The sequence below is a fragment of the Tursiops truncatus genome, chromosome 8, assembly GCF_011762595.2.
Source record: "Tursiops truncatus isolate mTurTru1 chromosome 8, mTurTru1.mat.Y, whole genome shotgun sequence".
In the NCBI taxonomy this organism is placed as follows: Eukaryota; Metazoa; Chordata; class Mammalia; order Artiodactyla; family Delphinidae; genus Tursiops; species Tursiops truncatus.
This window is the reverse complement of record NC_047041.1, coordinates 11,869,902-11,896,973: the sequence shown is the minus strand read 5'-3', so window position 1 is coordinate 11,896,973 and position 27,072 is coordinate 11,869,902. Positions and strand designations below refer to the sequence as shown.

The window sequence follows — 27,072 nt, the reverse complement described above, 5'->3', positions numbered from 1 at the left end:
CTGGAGGGCTGAGAATGCTGTAGAATCCTTGAACCAATTTAGATTATTCAAATGAGTCACAGTGACAAGGAAAAGTATGGCAAGTAAGTTTTTGTTTCAAAGCATTTAGGAAACTATTGCCTTATGGACTAACTACCAAACTGAATAGGCGTGGGAATGCTGAAGCATAACTTCCGTTTTTAATTTTCCTTATCACGAAGATACTGAATCCTGGGGGCCAGGGGAAGGAAACATACGGAAAAGAGTCACCCTTTTTATCTCAATAAGATCGTTTTAAAGAGCTTCTTGGCCGCAGTGGGCCAAACTTGGCCATGGAAGCACAATTCATTCATTCAGTCACTGATTCATCCAGTCTAAGAAAAAGATTTTTTTTGGTCTAAAAATTAAGTATAATTTTAATACCATATTTCAAACAAAACGGTTCTGAGAGTTAATACTGTACGTAATGTTTCAAAAGTAAAAATACAGCTTTATATATACACATACATGTTCTCTCAGAGCTGAAAGACGGGTCATAGCTTTTATTGCTTCTCAGGCAACTATTTGTGTGAGTTTGACTAAAGAGCATCTAAGTATTCTTTTTAATTTATTTTTCATTTTTATTGTTTTACAGTACGTCCTTGTTGGTTATCTATTTTAAATATAGCAGTATGTACATGTCAACTCCAAACTCCCAATCTATTCCTCGCCCCCGGCCTTCCCCCCGGTAACCATAAGTTCTTTCTCTGTGAGTCGATTTCTGTTTTATAAATAAGTTCATTTGTATCACTTTTTTTAGATTCCGCATATAAGCAGAATATCATATATTTATCTTTCTCTGTCTGACTTACTTCACTTAGTATGATAATCTCCAGGCCCATCCATGTTGCTGCAAGTGGCATTATTTCGTTCTTTTCAATGGCTGAGTAATATTCCATTGTATATATGTACCACATCTTTTTAAATATTTACTGTGTGCCCTCCAGTGTGTTGGAGACACAGTGAGGACTACACCTTGGTTCCTGCACCCCAGGGGCTCAGCAGGGTGTTGTTGGCAAATCCAGGCAAAGCCACCTGTTCCTGCCTGGTCAGGGCATGTGTATATAGGAGGGGGAGCCACAGATGGGCACTGGAGAAAGAGCAGGGTTAGTTAGCAGGGGAAGGAGTGCAGGGAGGCTTCCAGGTGGGGGAAACAGTACATGAAAGACCCTGGGGCATAAGAGACTGTGGTCCATTTAAGAAACTCTAACAGGTGGAGGCGAGATACCTGTGTCCCTGCCTGTTGGCTCAGGACCACAAGGAGAGGGGAAGGGAGTGATCCCTCCATCAGAACAATCGTTCTTTGACGGCTGGTCTGTCTTCTCCAGCTCCCACAAGTGAAAACAGACTTCCCAATAGAGCTTGAAAAAGGGGCCCCTGCCAAAACTGATAATTAACCGAAGAAAGTACAGAAGATGTAAGGACTCATCTTGTGTTTATTAAACTGATATCAGTAAAACACAGCATTGTGAGGGGGAGGAATGAGAAACGGGCGGGTAGGGAAATTGAGTGCAGGCCCGTGGTCATTTTGTTTTTAGCTGTAGTTAAGATCCTAATTTGAGGTGCTATTTGATGCTTTTCCAACAAACTGAAACTATAAGGGAGTCGTAGTAAATGACAGACCCACACCCAGAGGTCACCTTCAAACGCAAAGGCATTTTTACCGTTCATGATGGTTTTTGTATGAAACGTGAAAGTGTGAAGCAGAGAGTCCCTTTTTTCCGAATAGGTGTCAGAACATTAAAGACAACACCATTGGCATCGAGGAAAACGGTGTCTCCCTCACCTGTCGCTTCCACGTCACCGTCTTTAAGTTCATTGGGGATTACGATGAAGTCCATCTTCACTGCGCAGTGTCCCTCTGTGATTCAGAAAAGTACTCCTGTAAAATAGTAAGTGAGAGCGTGAAAATTCAGTGCTTAGCTTTATTTCTCTCAGTCCCAGTTTTCCCCACGTGGGGCGTCACGAATCCCGACGGCGGTGGCTCTTCAGAGTTCTTTAGGACTCACTGCACCTGGCAGTGGCTGAATTGGAACCATCTTCAGATGCCTAGGAGTGGCAGTCATCTGGAACAATAAGAGAGCAGGGTAGAATGATGACCATTTACTCCTTTTATCTGACTTAGCAAGGTCAGTCTGTTGTCGGCATGACACTAGACCAGGGTTTCTCAAACCTCAGCACTACAGACGTTTTGGACCGAATGATTCTTTGTTGTAGGGCTGCCCTGTGCTCTGGAGGCTGTTGAGCAGCATCCCTGGCCTCTACCCAGTAGACCCCAGTATCACCTCCTCCCCACTTGCAACACCCAAAATGCCTCCCGACTTTGCCCAGTGTCCCTCGGGGGGCAAAATGAGCCCTGTCTGAGAACCAATATGCCAGAGTCTAAAAGAGCCAGGCCCCCTGCATCTGAGGTGAGCGATGGGGCCAAGCTCCCCTCCACCACAGAAGCAAACTCCCGGGCTCAGGGATTATCCCACAGATCGTCCAAATCCACACCCAGGCCTGAGGCTCTGGAGGGGCTGGCAGGATGAGGTGACAAACCAATCACCTGGTCCACGCCAGGCTTACATCCCCACCACGTCAGGCTACGTCCCTAAGATTTTACTGCACTAGTACCTGGTCCCTAACCTTTAACATTGCAGCTTTATGCTCGCCCCATGTTGGCCGAATAGAGATGTGAATTATGGTCAGAGCTACTTACAGATGCTGCTGCGTACATTATTGTCTGATCTGATACAGGATCCTCCTCCCTGGGAAGGGAGCCTCTTTGAATCTAATTCTAGTGTGGAGAATATATTTAATTCTGTTCAACATAAAGCCCCGAGTCCCAGTGGGCTCAATGATCAAGAATGGATTGATTCTAATTAATCTGAGCTGCAGTAGTGCTCCAGGCTGAGCCACTGCCTCTTTTGGAGGTGGAAACGTGGTGAAGAATAAGTTATCAGCTTAATTGTGTGAAATTTTCCCTCCGGTGTTTTGTCTTTCAGACTTGCCCTCAAAATTCCAGGATTGCCACAGATTACACCAAGGAACCTAAAGAACAGATCATTTCAGTGGGACCTATTAGGAGAAAAAGTATGTATGTTCCCTAAAACACACTATAAATGATTAAAACAGTGGGATTTGAAGGCTCGAGCTAAGTCTGGGGTGTGTTTTGCCTACTATGTGAATCTGGTGAACAAGGAGCTTGAGGACGCCAGTTTGGGGACCCCAGTTTGAGAAGCCTGCCCGCTTCCATAATGAAATCTTTTCACGGACTATTAAAAACTCATGACAGTACCAGGATTTTTTCCTTCCACTCCTCTCTTTAAGGCCTTGCCCTTAGATACGAGTTGAAGAGCTGGACTGTCTGCAGGTAACTTGTCCAGCGGCTCTTTTTCAGGGCTGGACTGGTGTGAGGACAACGGAGGGTGTGAGCAGATCTGCACGAGCCGGGTGGACGGGCCTCTGTGCAGCTGCGTGACGGGGACCCTGCAGGAGGACGGCAAGAGCTGCAGAGGTGAGCACGACTCCCGTTCAGGGCCGGCAGCTGGGGACATAGGAAGTTCTTCACCCTGAGAAGGAAACAGTCCTATGTGAGGCCCACTCGGTCAGCAACTGATCTATGAGACTTACAGAAAGTAAGAAGGAGAGATGAGGAAAACGCCCAAGGAATTCTAGCATCATTTTGGTTTTTTTTTTTAAAACTTTTGGTCCCTGCTCTTTTATCTAAAAGATAAAAGTGATTTTTTTCAATATGTTTATTGGAGTATAATTGCTTTACAGTGTTGTGTTAGTTTCTGCTGTATAACAAAGTGAATCAGCTATATGCATATGTATATCCCCATATGCCCTTCCTCTTGCATCTCCCTCCCACCCTCCCACAGCTCTAGGTGGTCGCAAAGCACCGAGCTGATCTCCCTGTGCTATGCGGCTGCTTCCCACTAGCTATCTATGTTATATTTGGTAGTGTGTACGTGTCAGTGTTACTCTCTCACTTTGTCCCAGCTTACCCTTCCCCCTCCCCGTGTCCTCAAGTCCATTCTCTACATCTGTGTCTTTATTCCTCTCCTGCCCCTAGGTTCTTCAAAACCATTTTTTAAAATTTAGATTCCATATATATGTGTTAGCATATGGTATTTGTTTTTCTCTTTCTGACTTACTTCACTCTGTATGACAGTCTCTAGGTCCATCCACCTCACTACAAATGACTCAGTTTCGTTTCTTTTTATGGCTCAGTAATATTCCATTGTACATATGTGCCACATCTTCTTTATTCATTCATCTGTTGATGGACACTTAGGTTGCTTCCATGTCCTGGCTATTGTAAATAGAGCTGCAATGAACATTGTGGTACATGACTCTTTTTGAATTACGGTTTTCTCAGGATATATGCCCAGTAGCGGGATTGCTGGGTCGTATGGTAGTTCTATTTTTAGTTTTTTAAGGAACCTCCACACTGTTCTCAATAGTGGCTGTATCAATTTACATTCCCACTAACAGTGCAAGAGGGTTCCCTTTTCTCCACACCCTCTCCAGCATTTACTGTTTGTAGATTTTTTGATGATGGCCATTCTGACTGGTGTGTAGTCATTGTAGTTTTGATTTGCATTTCTCTAATGATTAGTGCATCCTTTCATGTGTTTGTTGGCAATCTGTATATCTTCTTTGGAGAAATGTCTATTTAGGTCTTCTGCCCATTTTTGGATTGGGTTGTTTGTTTTTTTTGATATTGTGCTGCATGAGCTGCTTGTATAGATGAAGGTGATATTTAAAGAAGGAAGTTATCCAGCCATTTAAGTACCAAATATTGGCCTTAGATCTGGCCCCATGTCTACCTGGGTTGAGCTGGGACTGGGGTGTGTGATCCAACAAACAAGGTTTCCTGCAATAGCCTTGGCTGCCAGGTGTCCCTGGTACCCTCTAAGTTAGCAGGACTCTCCTAAAGGTTGGGTTAATTTCGCTTCCATGCTGCCTGAGTCCAGGCCATTTGGAGAAAGTGGGTTCTTGGCAATGAAGAAAGTAGGTTCCTTTACTGGAATGCCACAAAGATGTCTGATCCATGTCAAACAGGTATATTTTTTTTCATAGGACTTACTATGTCTCTCTCTGTTCACAGCCTCTAATTCTTCCATTGAACTTCAAGTTTGGACGCTGCTTCTCATCATGACCCAGATTTCATTATGGCATTTTGTCTATACATCAGGCATGACCTCATAATTAACTCAAGGTTGCTATATAAAGTACTGTAATTTACTTACTTCAACTCCCTGTAGGATAAAAGGTGTGTGCCCTTAAGTCAAAACCTATTTGAGATTGCCCACTGTCTCAAAGTGATGCCACCTGCCCCAAACGGTCAGGGTTCCAGAAAAGAGGGAAATGCCATGCTCCTCTTTCAAGGTATGCAACTGGGCTTCTAAAAGCCAGTTGTGGAAAACATATATCTTGCCTAAAATTTCCAATTAGTTGTCACTAGAAACGTTGGTTCGCATGAAAAACCGGTAAAGGAAAAAATTCTGGTTAGACAAGTCTGTCGGAAATCTGACCAGAGAAATCTATCCCACCAGTGCTGTTTTTGTATCATAGTTTTTATAGAGAAAGGGCCTGTTGGAACGATATCGAATATTGAGAAGCGGTGATTGGAAGGTTTGACTCCCCCTAAGGAATCTCTCCAATGTTTGGAAGCATCTGACCTCGATGCGCCTGTGTTGCTCCCCTCCCCACACCCGCCGCTGTGTCCTCCAGCCCTGCCGGGCCACGTGGCCACCGCATGTATTGTTTGCAGACCTGGGGAACCCCAACACCCCATCCGTCTCTTCAGACCCAAACTCTTCTCTCTCACAAATCAACCAAATCATTTTTAACGTGTTTTATGCTTAAATAAACTTTGTGTTCAATTATTCTCATTACTCCGTGGCTGGAATCATACTTATCGATGTTAAGCTTTGCACACTAAATAGCATCCTCTGATTTAAAAAAAACAAAAAACCCCAAAAAGCCAGCAGCAGCAATTGGAGCAGGTAGGCCCTGCTGGGCAGCACTTTAATGCGTTTTGTTATGTGGCTGTTTGTCCTGACAGAGCGTTAGCAGGGTGTTCAGTGAGGTGCCACGTGGAAGAGAAGCAGGCAGCGTCCTCTTTCGTATGTGGCACAAAAACCCACATTTACTATAATTAACTACATAATAGAGGGCCTGGGAACTATATCCCTGGGGTGCCTCTCTTTTTAAGGTTAAAAACAAAGTAAATGCCACTTCAAGTGTATTTTGAAGTTGTTTTGGATTTAAACTGATGGCATTTTTTTCTTTCTCTGGGAACTCTGGGCAGAAACGCTGAGCAGAAATCCTAGAGTCCTTGACCGTGGGTTGTGGGTACGATTCTGTTGTCTTACGTATAAAAGTCCCGGCATCATACTGTCACTGGGCTGAAGAAGCGGGGTATAGACTGAGTCTGCACTGAGCGGCTTTGCTCTCCCAGCCCCGGGGAGGGTCCACAAGCTCTAGCTTGGCAGTCATAGATGCTATGCGGCCAAGAGGACAACCAGTACTGATGGAGAAAAATATGCATCTGCTTCAACTTAAACATCTTAGGATCTTTTGGGAAAATGCTGAACATTGAGATGGATTAAGGAATCAAACCATCTGTTCTAGGAGAGACACAGTATCTCTTCCTCACCATGATGGAAATTGATGTCATGCACATGTTTTTTTTCACGTGAAAATCCTCAACTCCAGACTTTCCCCCACTTCAAGATCAGCAGATTCAGAGCTCCATTCTCATTTCCATAGTCTAAGGTTTAGGTTTTCACAGTCAGATTCTGAGTTGAACATAGTAACATCTCATTTATTTTTTTTACTTGATTTCCTTAGATGAATTTTAACTGAAGACATACAAGGAGGAAATGTTTTCATATTTAATAACTTCGCTTTATTGATTTTCCTATCAAAGTCACTAGAAATTTCTAAGTTAAACACTATAATTGTTTTTTAGATTTTTAATTAAATCCTTTCTTACCACACTTTAATTCTTGGCCTTTGGTTTTCTCACTTGGTTGACACCTTTGTCTGTCATCAGGATAAGCTAGGTGTAGAGCCATATTAGAACACTCCAGAATCTCAGTGGCTTAAACAACAAAGATTTCTCTCTTTCTCATATCAGGGGGCTCTGATCCTTACTTCCATCCTGGGAGGGAGGTTGATGAGACTTTATTATCTTTCTTTTCTCTCAACAGAATTTATTGAACAATTTATCCTTTCCCCATGAGACTTCAGTACCGCCTTTATCATATATCAAGTTTCAACCTCTGTGGTTCTGTTTGTGAGCTCTGGATTCTCTTCCATTGGCTTATTTGTCTGTTCCTGTGTCAGAATCACATTTTTTTTTTTTTTTTTTTTTTTTTTTTGCGTACGCGGGCCTTTCACTGTTGTGGCCTCTCCCGTTGCGGAGCACAGGCTCCGGACACGCAGGCTCAGGGGCCATAGCTCACGGGCCCAGCCGCTCCGCGGCATGTGGGATCCTCCTGGACCGGGGCATGAACCCGTGTCCCCTGCATCGGCAGTCGGACTCTCAACTACTGCGCCACCAGGGAAGCCCTGAATCACATTATTATTGAGCTATAATGGACATAGCATTACATCAGTTTCAGGAATATGACATAATGATTCGATATATATATACACACTAGGAAATGATCATCACAAAAGTCTAGTTAACATCCATCACCATACACAGTTACAATCTTTTCTCCTGTGATGAGAACTTTTAAGATCTACTCTCTTAGCAGCTTTCAAATATGCAATGCGGTATTATTAGCTATACTCACCACGCTGCACATTACATCCCGAGGATGTATCTATTTTATAACTGGAAGTTTGTATCTTTTGACCCTCTTCACCCATTTTTACCATGCCTCTGGCAACCACCAATCCATTCTATGTTTTTTGTTTGTTTTGTTTTTAGATTCCCCCATATAAGTAAGAACATACTATGTGTGTTTCCCTGTCTGACTTATTTCATTTAGCTTAATGCCCTCAAGGTCCATCCATGTTATTGCAAATGGCAGAATTTCTTCCTTTTTTATGGCTCAATAATATTCCATTGTATATATAGACCATACCTTCTTTATTCATTCACCCATCGATGGATACTTAGGTTGTTTCCGTATCTTGGCTATTATAAATAATGCTGCTGTGAACACGGGGGTGCAGGTATCTTTTTGAGTTAGTGTTTTCATCTCCTTTGGATAAATGCCCAGAAGCGGAATTGCTGGATTGTATGGTAGCTCTATTTTTAATTTATGGAGGAACTGCCATACTGTTCTCCACAGTGGCTGCACCCATTTACATTCCCACCAATAAGGGATTCCCTTTTCCCCAAGTCCTCACCAGCACTTGTTATTTCTTGACACTTCATTATCTTTTGATGCTGCCAGCTCAAAATGAGGCTCTGGGGCTCACCTCAGCTAGGGGTCACACCCCAGAAGGGACACACACACTTCTGTTACCATTCCACTGGCCGAAGCAAGGTACATGGCTGGAACTAACTTTCAGAGAGGGGGAATTGTGAACTTCCCATGAAACTGGAAGGGAGGAGAACTGGGAATCTGTGGTGATGGCTGCCAAGTAGTCTCTGAGCCAGTCATGCCTATCTGTATTAAAGAGAAACACATCTTCAGAACCAAAAACAAACAGGTCCCTTAGCTGACTGTCTGCAAGGCAGAAGAACTAGGAGATGATCCTGACCTTCCTACTAATTTAATTCTTGGCTTGAAATAAATCATTTGAGATCACAATACCTTAACTTTCCTCTCTATAAAACGAGAACTTTAAGCTTTTTAAAAAATATTCTTAGGTTAGAAAATGACACGACACAAACATAAACCATATATCATATATTTAGAGAACTCCAGAACACTGCCTTCTCCTGCCACTCAAAAAGATTTGCTTCAAGGAAGCAGGGCGGGGGGATGGGGGTCTGGGGTGAGGGGGAAGCACATATTTAGTGAAGGTGAAAACTGGGAATCTTATTAACTTGGTATTTCTCTGATATCAAAAAGAAACATCTCGGGGTCTGGCATTTCTTACAATTGAGAATTCTATAATTAGTTTCTTAACCAGTAGTAAGTATGCGCTCTGCTCAAAATCCTAGTGCCAAAACTTGAGAGCACCAATTGTTTCACATTGTCTAATATTCTAGCTATTTTTAGAACCATTTGACATTTAGTGAGAGCTTGAAATCTAATAAAACTTCTTTCAACCAAGGAAATTAAGTAATTATCAAAAAATGACAATCATACAGGTTTAAAGTAATAAAGAATTACTTCTTTACTAATTCTGAATTAATTTAGCATCTACCCCATTTTGAACCTTCCAGCCTCTCTCCTTGAACTCAGGGTATTTCTACATCCTGTAGAGCAGTGCAATTTGGTCCTGGTTAGAACACGATGGTATTTTTCAGGGCCCCTGATTCACGGGAATCCGCAGCACAACTCAGTGAAAAAGAAAATCAAACAGCACCCTCTAGTGTCCACATTTTATTTTTGCATGAAACCCAAACGTATATTGAACGACACCAATCAAAATATGATTTCTCCCCCTCCTCGAAACCTTAGATGTGGAACATTACCAGAATATAGCTCTAGAGAACACATCATATGCCAAGGACATTTCTGGAGAACAGCGTGAGATTTATTCTTATACACCCAGTAAGCATCATTCCAGGAAAATACCAGCTCTTGGTATCCCATGCAAATTTTGCCCTTAATATCTATCTCTCTAACGTGTTGACAAAAATAGCTGTCGAGAAAAATTAAGTATCTCTTTAAAATGCTGAGAAATAAACAATGTGATCAAGAAAAGCCATGAAATATTTAGCGGTCTTTCTTTTCCCCCAGCAGAACGTGAAATACTTTCTTATGAATCTAAAGCACAACCACCATAACTCTGGTCTGACTAATGGAAGACTCTGTTTGTGATGGTTTAATTATGTTTGCTGAAATATGACTCTCATATAAGACAACATCTCCGTGGCAGAGGGACAGATCTCTGTCTATAGTCAGAAATAAAACACAAAGACTCATCGCTCCATGAAGAACTCGGTAATCAAATTCTATTTGCTAAGGAAACAAATGGAGGAAGAATGTTCTTTGTATATTTTGCAGTGTGTTTCTGTTTGCATGTGGCCTCTGGCTTAGCTGCTGTTTCATTCATTAGCATAAAATATTGATGATGAAATAGTTTTGAAACTTAGACATTCTCTCATCAGATGAAATAACAATACCTTATGCTCATGGAGCATCTTTCATAACAAGTGCTTTCCCACCCGTATTTACTATTATTCAATCCTAAATCATGCTGCATTTTGACAGAGAAATCAGAGGGAAAGCGTTAGGTTGAAGTTACAATGGCTTAAAGTACTAGCTAAGGAAAAATGCAAACCCACTCATATATGTGTGCTTGTGCTTATAGGTTTCTTGAGTAATTTCCAGCTTCTAATGAGACATATGAGAATGATAGCAGTCTTTTCAGCCTTTTGTGCCTTTTAAGAACAAACCATGACATACCGTTCTTGATTTCCCCCACTAACTCCTGAATTTCTTTGGGGAATAGTTTAGGGTACAATAATCCACTGATATTACCCTATTTTTAGTTGGGCAAAAATATTTGATTTTACTGAAAAGGATAACATTTTTAATTATTGTACTTTAGGTCTTGAAAATCTTTGCATTGGATCTATCTAGAACTCACAAAAGTTTTCTGATTTAAACACTCTATTCACATAGAAATATGCTCTTAAGTTAATTATATGTTAATCAAAGACAAAAATGCGTGGCTCCTGTACTTTCCTCTTACCTGCCACAAACATTCTCAATGCAACCAGCCGTCCTAGTCCTTGAATGTAGTTTAAATATCTACATGGATCATTCAAATCAAGGAGTTACAAGTGTACATTCAATGATGTTCTCCATGAGTCTCTGAATTCACGACTGCAAAATGCTGTTAAGAAGTACCTGCGTCCCTGCCAAAGAGGAACTCTGCTCTCTTGAAGAGTCCTGATCAGAAAGCAATTTGGCAAACTAATTCGACAAGGGAAAATGATGAATGATAAATGAACATAAAATGTGAAAGTGTCTAGGTGTTGTAGCAGAATATTAAAGGCATAAAGTGAGAACTGTGGATAGCACAGAACACATTTTTTTTTTTTTTTTTTTTGCTCTAAAAAAGCCACAGATTCTAAATGCTTACTTTGAACCTCCAAGACAGGAGTGGAAATATTCTAAATATTAATTCCAGATTAGAGTCTAGAGATGCTTGGCCCCTGTAGATTGTATTCACATCTCCCATGTGTTAACATTTATTAGTTGTACTTTTGCCCTTTTGGCCCTTTTCATAAACAATTACTTTCACTAGTTAAGTTTAAGTGGAAATCAAGAACTAAGTCAACAGAGGGAGAGAAATCTTACCACATTTACCTTAAAAACCCACCACCACCTTGGGCCATAGTGAACAATTTAGCGAATGACTGCAATTAGTTTAAATGCACACTATTTAGGCAAATTGCCCTGAAAGCACAGGTTGCCTAAATCCTAGGGAAACGCATCTGCACATACAACTCTAAACACTTTTAAGTTTAGGAAGAGCAGTTTACGACAGTCACAACAAATGAGGACATTGTTGTGTTCCCAGGTATTATACTCTAAAAACACAAATTCATCAAAAGTCAGCTTTCCTGGGTAGACCCCCAAAGAGGTACCCGTGACTCCTAGAAGCCAGGAGACCTCACAGCTACAGCAGTATGAACTCTTTTATATTTCCTCTCCCTTTGAGTTTTCCATACTGTGTTGGCAGCTTGAAACTACAGAACTTAAAATTGGATGATGGTTGAAATTTTCCATAATAAAATGTTGTGGAATGTATGGGTGTATTTCTAAGTCTTCTACCAAAAAGCGCCATCCTGAGGTGCCTGAATATTACAGAAACAACACAATGCCTCATCTTTTGGTCTAATCTTAGAAGTGGGCTCTTTAAATGCCACTTCCAAAACATGAAGTGATCACTGACAATGCATGCGCCTATGGCAGCTTTATTTTTATGAACAACTGAAAATGCAAGCATTTTCACAAATTCCTACATTATTTATTCCAATCCTATTCTGGGTTTTTCCTTCTCACCAGAAGAACGTAAATGTACATAGGTTGGAAAAATGAGTGGTATAACCTTTCAGTTTTGTGAAGGTAGGACAAGAAGATTTCACTCCAACATGTAAGAAAGTGCAGCTGACGATAGTAGAGAGAACGCAGATGGACCGGGGTTGGCCCTTACTTCTCATGGGTCCTCGAGAGAGCCAGGTTGACCAGGTGCCATCAAAGGTAACTAACTTCCCCTTCCAAAAATGACAAGAAAAGGAAAGTTCTCTCTTGCTAAAACTCCTAAGCAGATTTCGTTAAAAGGTGGGAGAAAATTATCTTAATTCTCTTTCTGAGATGTTTGGAAACACTCTAAGAAGGAGACCCGTGACTCCCTCAGATTTAATTCAGTGAGTAAAAATCTAATGGGATCCAGATCCAAGAAATGAAATGTAAAGACTGGATTTTACCCTCGGGAAGAAAGTCTGAATCTAATAAAATATTCCTTCTAGACACTAAGCCATGTAAAGGAAAGAACAAAGTGTCTTGATACAATTACCTTCTGAACAAATGCCTATTTTAAAACAACACTAAACTGATTACGTTGCACAACAAGTAAATAAATATTAAGTCCAGTTCATAAGATACATAAGAAATACCAATAATTTCCCCCTAGGATGTTGTAAAACTGTTTGCTTGGCCATTCTCTTTTGCCTAAGTCCCAGTCATCAAGGACAGCTGAGGTTCCATTTATTTCTACAGGGGTGTGTGTGTGTGTGTGTGTGTGTGTGTGTGTGTGTGTGTGTGTGTGTGTAAATGTAAGACTCCAGGATGAGTTGTAAGAAAAGACTCTCATTATGATGAGTCTTAAAATTTGTAGTATTTAGCTCTGAGTTTTTCTTCTCTAAAATGTGAAATATTTAGCAAAAGTTCTATTTAATTTCTCCTGAGTTAGGTGAGGAATCTATTGTTCAAAATCCATTCAACTCCATGTTACGTTTTCAGATTCTCAAAAATTTCCATGGCTCCCTCTGCCAGCTTGTCTAGTTTTGTCACGATAACATCCAAAACCTGAGAGACAGAAAAGAAATTCTGAGGTTTTTTTCTTATCAAAGAAATATGGTCCTCTCAAACTGATCTCAAAAAAAAAAAGGGGGGACCCAAGACTCTCATTACACCATGTGAAATAGAGCACTTGGCAAATACTGGAAAGCAAAGTCCCCTGAGGCAGGGCTTCCCGGGTGGCACAGTGGTTGAGAGTCCGCCTGCCGATGCAGGGGACACGGGTTCGTGCCCCAGTCTGGGAAGATCCCACATGCCGCGGAGCGGCTGGGCCCGTGAGCCATGGCCACTGAGCCTGTGCGTCCGGAGACTGTGTGTCCAAAGCCTGTTGCTCCACAAAGGGAGAGGCCACAGCAGTGAGAGGCCCATGTACCGCAAAAAAAAAAAAAAAAAAAGTCCCCTGGAACAAAAACAAAAAAAAAAAGGAAAGAAAAGAAAAATTCCTATCCCTAAATATCAGTGTGTGTTTGTTTTACTTTGTTGTTGTTTTAGGCAGAATCAATGAACGGAATCAAACTTCTCTTTAAAAGTAATTTGGGGGGCTTCCCTGGTGGCGCAGTGGTTGGGAGTCCACCTGCCGATGCAGGCGACGCGGGTTCTTGCCCCGGTCCGGGAGGATCCCACATGCCGCGGAGCGGCTGGGCCCGTGAGCCATGGCCACTGAGCCTCCGCGTCTGGAGCCTGTGCGCCCGCAGCGGTGAGAGGCCGCAGCGGTGAGAGAGAGGCCCGCGTGCCACAAGGAAAAAAAAAAAAAAAGTAATTTGGAAAAACATATATGTTGCTCCCTTTTTCTTGTATATTCCTCAAAGCTTTGTCGGAAATGTAAGCTCATGAACCAGACACAAATTCCAAGAATGGCACTGACTTCAAATCAGGACTGTAGCTGTCCTTTGCAATAAAGTGTAAACTCAATGGAAATTTAGAAGTCAGTTCATCGAGATTTAGAAGCTGCCTGTGGATGTCTCGGGTCCCCCTGAAGAGGCAACTCTCCTGCTTATTTTTTCCAGCTATCATTAGTCTTTGATGACTTGGCATGTCAATCCAGCTCATCCAAATCATGTCAGAATCGAGAAATAGTTTAAAAAGGAGCCCGGTTTACTTAACCCTGAAGATTAGAGTTTTTAAATCAACCGAAGAATTAAGACTTTTTTAAAGAACCACAGTTATGATTTTATTACCGTATACCAACCCTGTGGTGAGGACTTTTCATCTATTTTCTTTATTCCTCCTAAATAATCCTAAGAAATCATTATTTTCCTATTTTATAGATGCTGGTCTAAAGAAGTTAAGTAACTTTCCCAAAGTCATTTTATTTGATTTCCCAGAATATTTGACAAAGTTGAAAGAATTATTGCAAGGGATCTTGTGTGGGCATCTTAGTAAATAAAATGCCAAATATGACAGGTTATCCAGACTGTCATACTGTATACTGCTGGACACTTTACGTTATCCAGCATCACTAAGAGAGACGTCAATCAAGTACTCTGTTGTCCTTGGAGGGTTACCATGTGGATTATCACATTTTAAAAGAATTTTAGATTTTTATGCTAAAATTAATTTTACTCTAAAATTCCACCGAACACAAATTGATTTTACTCCTAGCATAAGAGTTCAGAACACAGGTTCTGGAGTCAGACAGATTCTGGGTTTGAGTCCTAGCTTCACCACTTACTAGCCAGATACATTTCATTCATTCATTTTCCAAATATTTATTGATTGCTTCCCTTGTACCACGTATTGGTCTACAGCAGTAAATGAAAACTGATAAAGATGTAATTTCCAAAGGAGAAAAGTCCTATGAGAAAGCAAACAGGATGCTATGGGGGGAAATGGGGGCAGAAAATTCATTTAGATACAGTGGTCAAGTAGGCCTTCTGAGTGGTATTATTTCAGCTGAGATTTAAGGGAAAAGAAGGAACCAAGCAAGCATGAAGGAGGGGGTTCAGACAGAGGCCAGAGCAAGGGCAAGGCCCTGAGGCTTGAGAATGGCATTTGCAGGGAAGAGGAGAGCTGTTGTGGGTTGCCACACGCTATGGCTGGAGAGGTAGGCAGGGGCCTTTTCAGCCATAAAAAATCTGAATTCTAAGTCAAGGGCAATTGTAAGCCACTAGAAGATTGTTAGTAGGAGAGTGGTATCATCCAATTTACTTTTTAAGAAATACTTTATCTTTTAGAGCAGTTTTTGGTTCACAGCAAAATGGAGCAGAAGCTACACAGATTTCCCGAATATCCCCTGCCCACACACATGCATAGCCTCCCCCACCGTCCACATCTTACACCGAGCCATGCATTCGTTACAATTAATGAACCTGCATTGACACATCATCATCCGGAGCCCATAGTTCACACTAGGGCTCACTCTTGGTGATGTACGCCCTGTGGGTTTTGGCAAAAGTATGATGACATGTACCCACCATTATAGTATCATACAGAATACTTTCATTACCCTGAAAACCCTCTGTGCCCTGCCTATTTATTCCTACCAACTTCCATGAAAAAATAACTCTAAACGCTATATGGAGAATGGATTTGTAGAGAGAAAGAGAGGAAGCAGGAAAAACAAGTGACTCTTGTACAGGGCTGGGCGGTTGGCAAAAGCCCAGGGACTTAGGAAGAAATAGATGACTTCGAGCTATATTTTGAAGGAAGAAGCTGTGAGACTAAGTCATACGTGGGATTTGAAGATAGGGGAAAGATAGAAATCAAAACGGTTTCTGATCTGTACAGCAGGATGGATGATGATGTCATTTACTGAGACAGAAAAAGAGTGAGAAATAGTGTCAGGGAGAAAATCAACCGTTCAGTTTGGTACATGTTGAGCACGCAATGCCTGTAAGAGATCCAAGCAGAGGTGTCAAGTAGGCAGGAAGATATATGACAGGAGCTTGTCAGACTAGTCTGGGGTGGTGATAAGCCATATATAGGAATCCTATACATTTAGATGGCATTTAAGCAGAGGACAGAATTAGAGAGGGAAGGGGCCCCACTTTCAGGGGGCCTGAGAATCTGCAGGATCAAAATTTAGAGGTTAGGAAGAGAGGGAGGAGTGACCAAAGGAAACTGAGGAATAGCCAGGAAAAGCCGAGCAAAACTCAAGAGGAAAGTGTGACTGATACGAAGGAAAGAGAGTATTTCAAGCAGGATACAGTGGCCAATCGTGTTGAGTGTACGAAGATATCAGGCAAGTTACTTAATCTTTCTGAGAACCTACCAAGTCTATAAAATAGGAATAACACTACTTATTCTCTATGCTTTTTCGAAGTACTTAGTGAAATGACAAATCTAACCACTTAGCATGGGGCTCTGTATATAATAAGTATACAGCAGGCTTTTTTTTTTTCAATCTTCATTATCTCAATGCCATCTTTGTCACTGTACTGTATGGAAGAGAAGTTAGCAGAGGACCGTGTTTCTAAGAATGCCAATTAAACTGCCTTTTACTATTTCTCTTTCCTTATTGACATTACAAATCATTAAAAAGGTATAAGAATACATTTCTTCTTGTAGTAAAACACTGCTTTTCAGTGTCAGTGAGAGAGTATACCATGAATTACTTTAAAACCTGTTTTGTTTACCATTCCCTAATACCCTTTGTCTGTCCTGTAAAGTATTTGAGTGGCTTCTTTTTCCCAATTAATTTTAACCTGCAGAGGGACCAAATCAGCAAAGTTATTAACCTCTTAAGAATACTAGCCCACTTACTGTAAAAGCATTCATATAGATACCTCTTATTGGAATGTTCTCCAAAAAGCTTGCTGGTGTTTCTGAATGCTGAAGTTTTGTCCAAAAGGGAAAATTATCGAGCATGCAGCCTTTCCAAAAAGGTATGAGACATTAAAAGCTATTAAAAACAGTGAAGCATTAATGAAAAGAAAATGAGCAGTTTTCATTTATTAAAAATTATGTAAACACACTCATTTCAGACCCATTATTATTGCACTTGGATATTCTTCCTAAATGTTATCAACAGGAAGAAATATAAGATGAAACATTGCTCTTAACTAGCACTTAAGAATAGAAACTTCTTTTCAAAATAGCGATCCTCACGAAGTCCTATTAAGGCTAGTTAGACTGATAACAATTCCATTAGCCTATGAAAATTCAACCAATGAAAATTTAAAGATTAAAACAAACTTTCTAAGAATCCAAGAAAAATTGAAGAAAGACTGCTCCTCTATCATCCTCCAAATTGAACACTTGGAAATTTCCCCCAATTAATTAAAAAGATGCATCTCAAACCTTACAGGGTGTCCCCATCCCCCGGGCCACGGACCACTACAGGTCCGAGGCCTGTTAGGAACCCGGCCGCACAGTAGGAGGTGAGCGGCGGGTGGCAGGAGAGAGAGCAAAGCTTCATCTGCCGCCCCCCATTGCTCCCCATCGCTCTCATTACCGCCTGAAACATCCCCCCACCCCCCCCATCCCTCTGTCCGTGGAAAACTTGTCTTCCACGAAACCGGTCCCTGGTGCCTAAAAGGTTGGGGACCACTGACTTATACGATGCAATGGAGACCAGTCTATAAGCAAAAATAACTGGTAATTCTCTATAAAAGAGCTAATTAGTTTGTTAGTATTATAGAACTAGTGGACATTATAGAACCAGTGGAGAAATATCCATGAAAGAGAAAGAGAAAGACCCATGGAATATGAACCGCCTACTTGAAGCCTAACTCTGATTATTGCCCCAGGGCATGAATGAGCTTGAACTGACCTAGATGCTTGGGTCCCTTCTAGCTGCTCACTTTTCTTCCTCATCTCATCCATGTTCCTACTCACTCACACCTTCTTCTTTCCCTTCCTCTGGCTCTACTCCAACACCTCTTTAAGGCAATACAGGAATATAGAAATAACCCCCAAATGCATTATTTAGAAGTAGGTGAGAAAAAGGGGTAAGAACATAAAATAGCATAAAAAAATTATATGTTTTTTTGCATGTCATGAAATTCTACATAGATGCTAAGGAAGAGCCACTAATTTGGTTCTACTGCCTAGGAAACAACGCAAGTCACTCAATGAAATGTCTATAGTATAAAAACAGACTACTTGGGATAAGTAAATAGGTATAATCATTTAGTAAGTCCAACCAATGACTCATTTTTCTGTTGGGATCTACATATTTGTGGGAGGTATCTTTTGTCACTATGACAGCCATTTAAACCCAGTATCAAAATAAATTGAACTAAGAAGGAGACCATCAAATTGCTGTATTATAAAGAATAGCATAATTATTCCCTATACTTAGAGCAGAAGGAACTTGCTCCTAAGTGCTCTCATAAGGATAATTAACACATAAGACAGAATTATAACATAAGAAGTGACCATTGATTGAGTATGCACTCTGTGCTGGGCTTTATGATCTGACCTCTCCATACATTATATCATCAATTATAGCTTCATCCCAGTTGCTGGCATGAACTTTAAAAGGCCATTTCCTTCTGCCAGAGCCCCTCAATGGCATCATGCCAAAGTTCAATTCAGTCAAAGCCATTCTGCACCGTCTGGGTACACAGCTCTCTAAAGATGTGGCTTGACTGTTATCTAAACTTAGAGCCAATGCGGCAGGGGAGCTACTTACATCAGAACAGCCTGGAGTGTGTATTAAAAATGCATGTTCCGGGGCCCTCTCCATACTAACTTAACAGAATCCTGGGGGTATGTCTGGGAGACAGCATTTTAAACGTGTGCTCAGGTGACTCTTAGGCACCCTTGGTTACAGAGGGGCTGGCAAACGGTTTCTTGAGCAGTGGTCTTCAAATGTTTTGATTGCCCACTCAGTAAGAAATTTTTGAGCGTGCTCCAATATAATATTTATGCTTATGTACAAGTTAGATATCAGTACTGGTTTACTAATATATTATGTATATTATAAAGCATATTTTTTAAAGATGAGGTTTTAAGTAATTATTATGTAGGGATACCTTAGTAGGAGCAAAGTGCAGAATAAGCTTCATTATTCTTGAAAATTTTCGACACTTAGCCAGAATTCTATAATCATCAGGCACATAGCAGCAAATTAATTGGGTTTTCTAGTGTTAATGTTATTTTTACTTACGAATGTGATTTCTAATTTATTAAAAGGCTTTGAGACACATGTTTGTAAATAATGAAAGAAAATGTCCAAATGTTCACTTTGCAGAATTGTAAATGTTTAATTAAAATTTTTGTTGTGAAGTAGGTTATATATATACAAGACAGTGTATAAAGATAAACAATCATAATAAGCTGAACACCCATGTACCAACCACATAGGTCACAAAATAGAGTATTACCAATACATACCTTGAAACCTCCTTGAATGACTCTCCCCAATCAAATCTATGCACGTAACCCTCCTCAAGGTAATCATTATCTTTTAAATCATTCATATTTTCTCCTTTTAATCTTACCACCTATACAGGTAACCCCAAACAATAAATGACTTCCCTTTTCGTTTGTTCGAATTGTATATAAAATGGATCATACTGTATGTATTTACTGACTTGCTTTTTCACTCAACGCCATCATTTTTGAGATTCATCCATGCTAATGTGTGTAGCTCTAGTTCACTCGTTTTTACTTTTGCATACAGTCGTCCTTGATATCCTCGGGGGATTGGTTCCAGGACCCCCCTCAGATACCAAAATCCACAGATGCTCAAGTCCCTTATATAAAATGGCATAGTATTTGCATAAAGCCTACACATATCCTTCCGTGTACTTTAAATCACCTCTAGCTTACTTATAATACCCAATACAATGTAAATGCTATGTAAATAGTTGTGAATACAATGTAAATGCTGTGTAAATGGTCGCCAGTCCACAGCAAATTCAAGTGTTGCTTTTTGGACCTTTCTGTAATTTTTTTTCCCCCAAATATTTTCAATCGGTGATTGATTGAATCTGCAAATGTAGAAGCCAAGGATACAGAGGGCCAACTGTAGTACTCCATTATAGGAATAACCCACAATTTATTTACTATTCTATTATAGAAGGACATTTGAATTGCATCATGTTTCTTCTACTGTTGTTATCAACAGCGCTACCATGCACATTTTTCCTTCCCAAGGTATATATCCAGGAGTGAATTTGCTGGGTCACAGGGGATGTTCAACTTTACAAAGTAATGCTAACAGTCTCCCAAAGTGATTGTATCCATTTGTTCTCTGAACCTCATGCATGAGAGTTGACATTGCTTGGCTTCCTTGACCAAACCTGGTTTTGTAAATCTTTCTTTATTTTTGCCAATCTGTTGAGTGTGAAACAGTGTATTGTATTTCTTATTTAAATTGTCTAGATTACTATTAAGGTTATGAGTCATTTTTGTTTCTTCTTCTGTGCCATCTGTTTATGTCTTTTGCTCAGTTTTTTCTGATAAATTGTCATTCTTCTTGATTCGTAGAATTCTTTTCTATTCTGGACTCTAACCTTTATGATTACATATGTTGAAAATATCTTCTCCCAATTTGTGATCTGCTTTTACTCTACTGTTTTTGTAAGGAATACACATTCTTAATTTTAATATAGTTGATTTATCAATCAGTTAGTGGCATCTGCCTGTGTGTGTTTTTAAAAAACCTTTCTTACCTCAAGTTCATAAAGCTCTTCTCCCCAAAGTTTTAAAATTTCGTTTCATATTTGTCTTTAATCTACTAGGATTGATTTTTGTGTGAGACTGGGATACACTTTTTCTGTTCATTTGGTAACAAATAGCCCACGCACCATTTGTAGAGTTGTCCTTTCTCCATTGAATCGCAATGCCTCCTTTGTGCGCGTGGATTATTTCTGAGTTCTCTATTTTATCCACTGGCCTATCTATGTATCCCTGACCTAAAACCACACTATCTTGATAACTTACAGCTTTATAATAAATCTTGATACCTAGAAGGACACATCCTTTGATTCTGTTCTTTCTATCAAGAATGACTTGGCTGGAGACCTTCAAGATGGCGGAGGAGTAAGACGCGGAGATCACCTTCCTCCCCACAGATACAGCAGAAATACATCTACACGTGGAACAACTCCTACAGAACACCTACTGAACGTTGGCAGAAGACCTCAGACCTCCCAAAAGGCAAGAAACTCCCCACGTACCTGGGTAGGGCAAAAGAAAAAAGGAAAAACAGAGACAAAAGAATAGGGACGGGACCTGCACCAGTGGGAGGGAGCTGTGAAGGAGGAAAGGTTTCCACACACTAGGAAGCCCCTTCACGGGCGGAGACTGCGGGTGGCGGAGGTGGGAAGCTTCGGAGCCGCGGAGGAGAGCGCAGCAACGGGGGTGCAGAGGGCAAAGCGGAGAGATTCCCGCACAGAGGATCAGGGCCGACCGGCACTCACCAGCCCTAGAGGCTTGTCTGCTCCCCCGCCGGGGCGGGCGGGGCTGGGAGCTGAGGCTTGGGCTTCGGAGGCCAGACCCCAGAGAGAGGACTGGGAGTGGCTGCGTGAACACAGCCTGACGGGGCTACTGCGCCACAGCTAGGCGGGAGGGTATCCAGGAAAACGTCTGCACCTGCCTAAGAGGCAAGAGACCATTGTTTCGGGGTGTACGAGGAGAGGGGATTCAGAGCACTGCCTAAACGAGCTCTAGAGACGGGCATGAGATGCTAAGGCTGCTGCTGCAGCCACCAAGAAGCCTGTGTGCGAGCACAGGTCACTATCCACACCTCCCCTCCCAGGACCCTGTAGAGCCCGCCACTGCCAGGGTCCTGTGATCCAGGGACAACTTCCCCGGGAGAACGCATGTCACGCCTCAGGCTGGTGCAACGTCACGGCGGCATCTGCCGCCGCAAGCCCGCCCCGCATCCGTACCACTCTGTCCCCCCCGGCCTGAGTGAGCCAGAGCCCCTGAATCAGCTGCTCCTTTAACCCCGTCCTGTCTGAGCAAAGAACAGACGCCCTCAGGCGACCTACAGACAGAGGTGGAGCCAAATCCAAAGCTGAACCCCGGGAGCTGTGAGAACAAAGAAGAGAAAGGGAAATCTCTCCCAGCAGCCTCAGGAGCAGCAGATTAAATCTCCACAATCAACTTGATGTACCTGCATCTGTGGAATACCTGAATACACAACGAATCATACCAAAATAAAGGTGATGGACTTTGGGAGCAAAGATATATATATTTTTTTCCTTTTTCTCTTTCTGTGTGTATGTGTATGCTTCTTTGTGTGATTTTCTCTGTATAGCTTTGCTTTTACCACTTGTCCTAGGGTTCTGTCTGTCCATTTTTCTATTTTTATTACTTTTCAATTTTTTTATTTTTAATAATTATTTTTTACTTTAATAACTTTATTTTATTTTCGTTCTTCCTTCTTTCCTTTCTTTCTTTCTTGCTTGCTTTCTTTTTTTCTCCCTTTTCTTCTGAGCCGTGTGGCTGACAGGGTCGTTGTGCTCCAGCCGGGTGTCAGGCCTGTGCCTCTGAGTTGGGAGAGCCGAGTTCAGGACATTGGTCTCCCAGAGACCTCCTGGCTCCACATAATATCAAGCGGTGAAAGCACTCCCAGAGATCTCCATCTCAACACCAAGACCCAGCTCCACTCAATGACCAGCAAGCTACAGTGCTGGACACCCTATGCCAAACAACTAGCAAGACAGGAGCACAACGACACCCATTAGCAGAGAGGCTGCCTAAAATCATAATAAGGTCACACACACCCCAAAACACATCATCAGATGCAGTCCTGCCCACCAGAAAGACAAAATCCAGCCTCATCCACTGGAACACAGGCACCAGTCCCCTCCACCAGGAAGCTTACACAACCCACTGAAAAAACCTTACCCAATTGGGGCAGACAGCAAAAACAACAGGAACTACGAACCTGCAGCCTGCGAAAAGAAGACCCCAAACACAGTAAGTTAAGCAAAATGAGAAGACAGAGAAACAAACAGCAGATGAAGAAGCAAGGTAAAAATCCATCAGACCAAACAAATGTAGAGGAAATAGGCAGTCTACCTGAAAAAGAATTCAGAGTAATGATAGTAAAGATGATCCAAAATCTTGGATATAGAATGCAGAAAATACAAGAAAAGTTTAACAAGGGCCTAGAAGAACTAAAGAGCAAACAAACAATGATGAACAACACAATAAATGAAATTAAAAATTCTCTAGAAGGAATCAATAGCAGAATAACTGAGGCAGAAGAACGGATAAGTGACCTGGAAGATAAAATAGTGGAAATAACTACTGCAGAGCAGAATAAAGAAAAAAGAATGATAAGAATTGAGGACAGTCTCAGAGACCTCTGGGACAACATTAAACGCACCAACATTTGAATTATAGGGGTCCTGGAAGAAGAATAGAAAAAGAAAGGGACTGAGAAAATATTTGCAGAGATTACAGTTGAAAACTTCCCTAATATGGGAAAGGAAATAGTTAATCAAGTGCAGGAAGCACAGAGAGTCCCATACAGGATAAATCCAAGGAGAAACATGCCAAGACATATATTAATCAAACTATTAAAAATTAAATACAAAGAAAAAATATTAAAAGCAGCAAGGGAAAAACAACAAATAACTTACAAGGGAATCCCCGTAAGGTTAACAGCTGATCTTTCAGCAGAAACTCTGAAAGCCAGAAGGGAGTGACAGGACATATTTAAAGTGATGAAAGGGAAAAAACTACAACCAAGATTACTCTACCCAGCAAGGATCTCATTCAGATTTGACGGAGAAATTAAAACCTTTACAGACAAGCAAAAACTAAGAGAATTCAGCACCACCAAACCAGCTTTACAACAAATGCTAAAGGAACTTCTCTAGGCAGGAAGCATAAGAGAAGGAAAAGACCTACAATAATAAACACAAAACAATTAAGAAAATGGTAATAGGAACATACATATCGATAACTCTCCTAAATGTAAATGGATTAAATGCTCCAATCAAAAGACATAGACTGGCTGAATGGATACAAAAATAAGACCCATGTATATGCTGTCTACAAGAGACCCACTTCAGACCTAGGGACACATACAGACTGAAAGTGAGGGGATGGAAAAAGATATTGCATGCAAGTGGAAATCAAAAGAAAGTTGGAGTAGCAATTCTCATATCAGACAAAACAGACTTTAAAATAAAGACTATTACAAGAGACAAAGAAGGACACTACATAATGATCAATGGACCAATCCAAGAAGAAGATATAACAAATGTAAATATTTATGCATCCAGTATAGAAGCACCTCAATACAAAAGGCAAATGCTAACAGCCATAATAGGGGAAATCCACAGTAACACAATCATATTAGGGGACTTTAACACCCCCCTTTCACCAATGGACAAATCATCCAAAATGAAAATAAATAAGGAAACACAAGCTTTAAATGATACATTAAACAACAGGGACTTAATTGATATTTATAGGACATTCCATCCAAAAACAACAGAAGACACTTTCTTCTCAAGTGCTCATGGAACATTCTCCAGGATAGATCATATCTTGGGTCACAAATCAAGCCTTGGTAAATTTGAGAGAATTGAAATCGTATCAAGTATCTTCTCTGACCACAATGCTATGAGACTAGATATCAATTACAGTAAAAAAAAAACTGTAAAAAATACAAACACATGGAGGCTAAACAATACACTACTTAATAACCAAGAGATCACTGAAGAAATCAAAGAGGAAATAAAAAAATATCTAGAAACAAATGACAGTGAAAAGAGGACAACCCAATACCTATGGGATGCAGCAAAAGCAGTTCTAAGAAGGAAGTTTATAGCAATACAATCCTACCTCAAGAAACAAGAAAAATCCCAAATTAACAACCTAACCTTACACCTAAAGCAATTAGAGAAAAAAGAATAAAAAAACCCCAAAGTTAGCAGACGGAAAGAAATCATAAAGATCAGATCAGAAATAAATGAAAAAGAAATGAAGGAAACAATAGCAAAGATCAATAAAACTAAAAGCTGGTTCTTTGAGAAGATAAACAAAACTGATAAACCATTAGCCAGACTCATCAAGAATAAAAGGGAGAAGACTCAAATCAATAGAATTAGAAATGAAAAAGGAGAAGTAACAATTGACACTGCAAAAATACAAAAGATCATGAGAGGTTACTACAAGCAACTCTATGCCAATAAAATGGACAACCTGGAACAAATGGACAAATTCTTAGAAAAGCACAACCATCCAAGACTGAACCAGGAAGAAATAGAAAATATAAACAGACCAATCACAAGCACTGAAATTGAGACTGTGATTAAAAATCTTCCAACAAACCAAATCCCAGGACCAGATGGCTTCACAGGCAAATTCTATCAAACATTTAGAGAAGAGCTAACACCTATCCTTCTCAAACTCTTACAAAATGTAGCAGAGAGAAGAACACTCCTAAACTCATTCTACGAGGCCACCATCACCCTGATTCCAAAACCAGACAAAGATGTCACAAAAAAAGCAAACTACAGGCCAATATCACTGATGAACATAGATGCAAAAATCCTCAACAAAATACTAGCAAACAGAATCCAATAGCACAATAAAGGATCGTACACCATGATCAAGTGGGGTTTATCCCAGGAATGCAAGGATTCTTCAATATACGCAAATCATTCAATGTGATACACCATACTAACAAATTGAAGGAGAAAAACCATAAAATCATGTCAATAGATGCAGAAAAAGCTTTTGATAAAATTCAACACCCATTTATGATAAAAACCCTCCCAAAAGTAGGCAGAGAGGGAACTTAGCTCAACATAATAATGGCCATATATGACAAACACACAGCCAACATCGTTCTCAATGTTGAAAAACTGCAACCATTTCCACTAAGATAAGGAACAAGACAAGGCTGCTCACTCTCACCACTATTATTCAACACAGTTTTGGAAGTTTTAGCCACAGCAATCAAAGAAGAAAAAGAAATAAAAGAATCCAAATCAGAAGAGAAGAAGTAAAGCTGTCACTGTTTGCAGATGACATGATACTTTACATAGAGAATCCTAAAGATGATACCAGAAAACTACTAGAGCTAATCAGTGAATTTGGTAAAGTAGCAGGATACAAAATTAATGCACAGAAATCTCTTGCATTCCTATACATTAATGATGAAAAATCTGAAAGAGAGATTAAGGAAATACTCCCATTTACCATTGCAGCAAAAAGAACAGAATATCTAGGAATAAACCTACCTAAGGAGACAAAAGACCTGTATGCAGAAAACTATAAGACACTGATGAAAGAAATTAAAGATGATACAAACAGATGGAGATACGCCATGTTCTTGGATTGGAAGAATCAACATTGTGAAAATGACTATACTACCCAAAGCAATCTACAGATTCAGTGCAATCCCTATCAATCTACCAATGGCACTTTTCACAGAACTAGAACAAAAAATGTCACAATTTGTATGGAAACACAGAACACCCTGAATAGCCAAAGCAATCTTGAGAAAGAAAGCAGAGCTGGAGGAATCAGGCTCCCTGACTTCAGACTATACTACAAAGCTACAGTAATCAAGACAGTATGGTACTGGCACAAATATAGAAATATAGGTCAATGGAACAGGATAGAAAGCCCAGAGCTAAAACCATGCACAAATGGTCACCTTATTATTTATTTATTTTTTTTGCAGTACGCAGCCCTCTCACTGTTGTGGCCTCTCCCTTTGCGGAGCACAGCCTCCGGATGCACAGGCCCAGCGGCCATGGCTCATGGGCCTAGCCGCTCCGCGGCATGTGGGATCTTCCTGGACTGGGGCACAAACCAATGTCCCCTGCACCGGCCAGCGGACTCTCAACCACTGTGCCACCAGGGAAGCCCTGGTCACCTTTTTTTTGATAAAGGAGGCAAGAATATACAATGGAGAAAAGATAGCCTCTTCAATAAGTGGTGCTGGGAAAACAGGACAGCTACATGTAAAAGAATGAAATTAGCACACTCCCTAACACCATACACAAAAATAAACTCAAAATGG

At 40.8% G+C, this 27,072-nt stretch overlaps 1 protein-coding gene and 1 long non-coding RNA gene across 20 annotated transcripts in view; one reads left to right on the top strand and one right to left on the bottom strand.

Annotated features, from left to right (window-relative positions):
- Nucleotides 1-5,906, top strand: part of TECTA (tectorin alpha) — a 79,407-nt gene extending 73,501 nt beyond the window's left edge. For 16 of the 18 annotated variants that reach the window (XM_073808064.1, XM_073808062.1, XM_073808053.1 and 13 more), the window contains 4 exons: nucleotides 1,748-1,910; nucleotides 3,006-3,093; nucleotides 3,401-3,517; nucleotides 5,117-5,906. In XM_073808064.1, the coding sequence (XP_073664165.1) occupies nucleotides 1,748-1,910; nucleotides 3,006-3,093; nucleotides 3,401-3,517; nucleotides 5,117-5,217 (469 nt within the window). In that variant the 3' untranslated portion in view covers nucleotides 5,218-5,906. Of the gene's footprint in view, nucleotides 1-1,747; nucleotides 1,911-3,005; nucleotides 3,094-3,330; nucleotides 3,541-5,116 lie in introns of those variants that run through there. The other 2 variants (XR_012333288.1, XM_073808060.1) reach the window with 2 other exon arrangements.
- The window catches only part of LOC109550955 (uncharacterized), a 91,659-nt gene that overhangs the window by 2,278 nt on the left and 62,309 nt on the right, over nucleotides 1-27,072 (bottom strand). The window contains exon 4 of one of the 2 annotated variants that reach the window (XR_002177657.2): nucleotides 1,805-1,900. This is a non-coding gene — a long non-coding RNA (uncharacterized lncRNA). Of the gene's footprint in view, nucleotides 1-1,047; nucleotides 1,901-27,072 lie in introns of those variants that run through there. The other variant, XR_004527808.1, reaches the window with a different exon arrangement.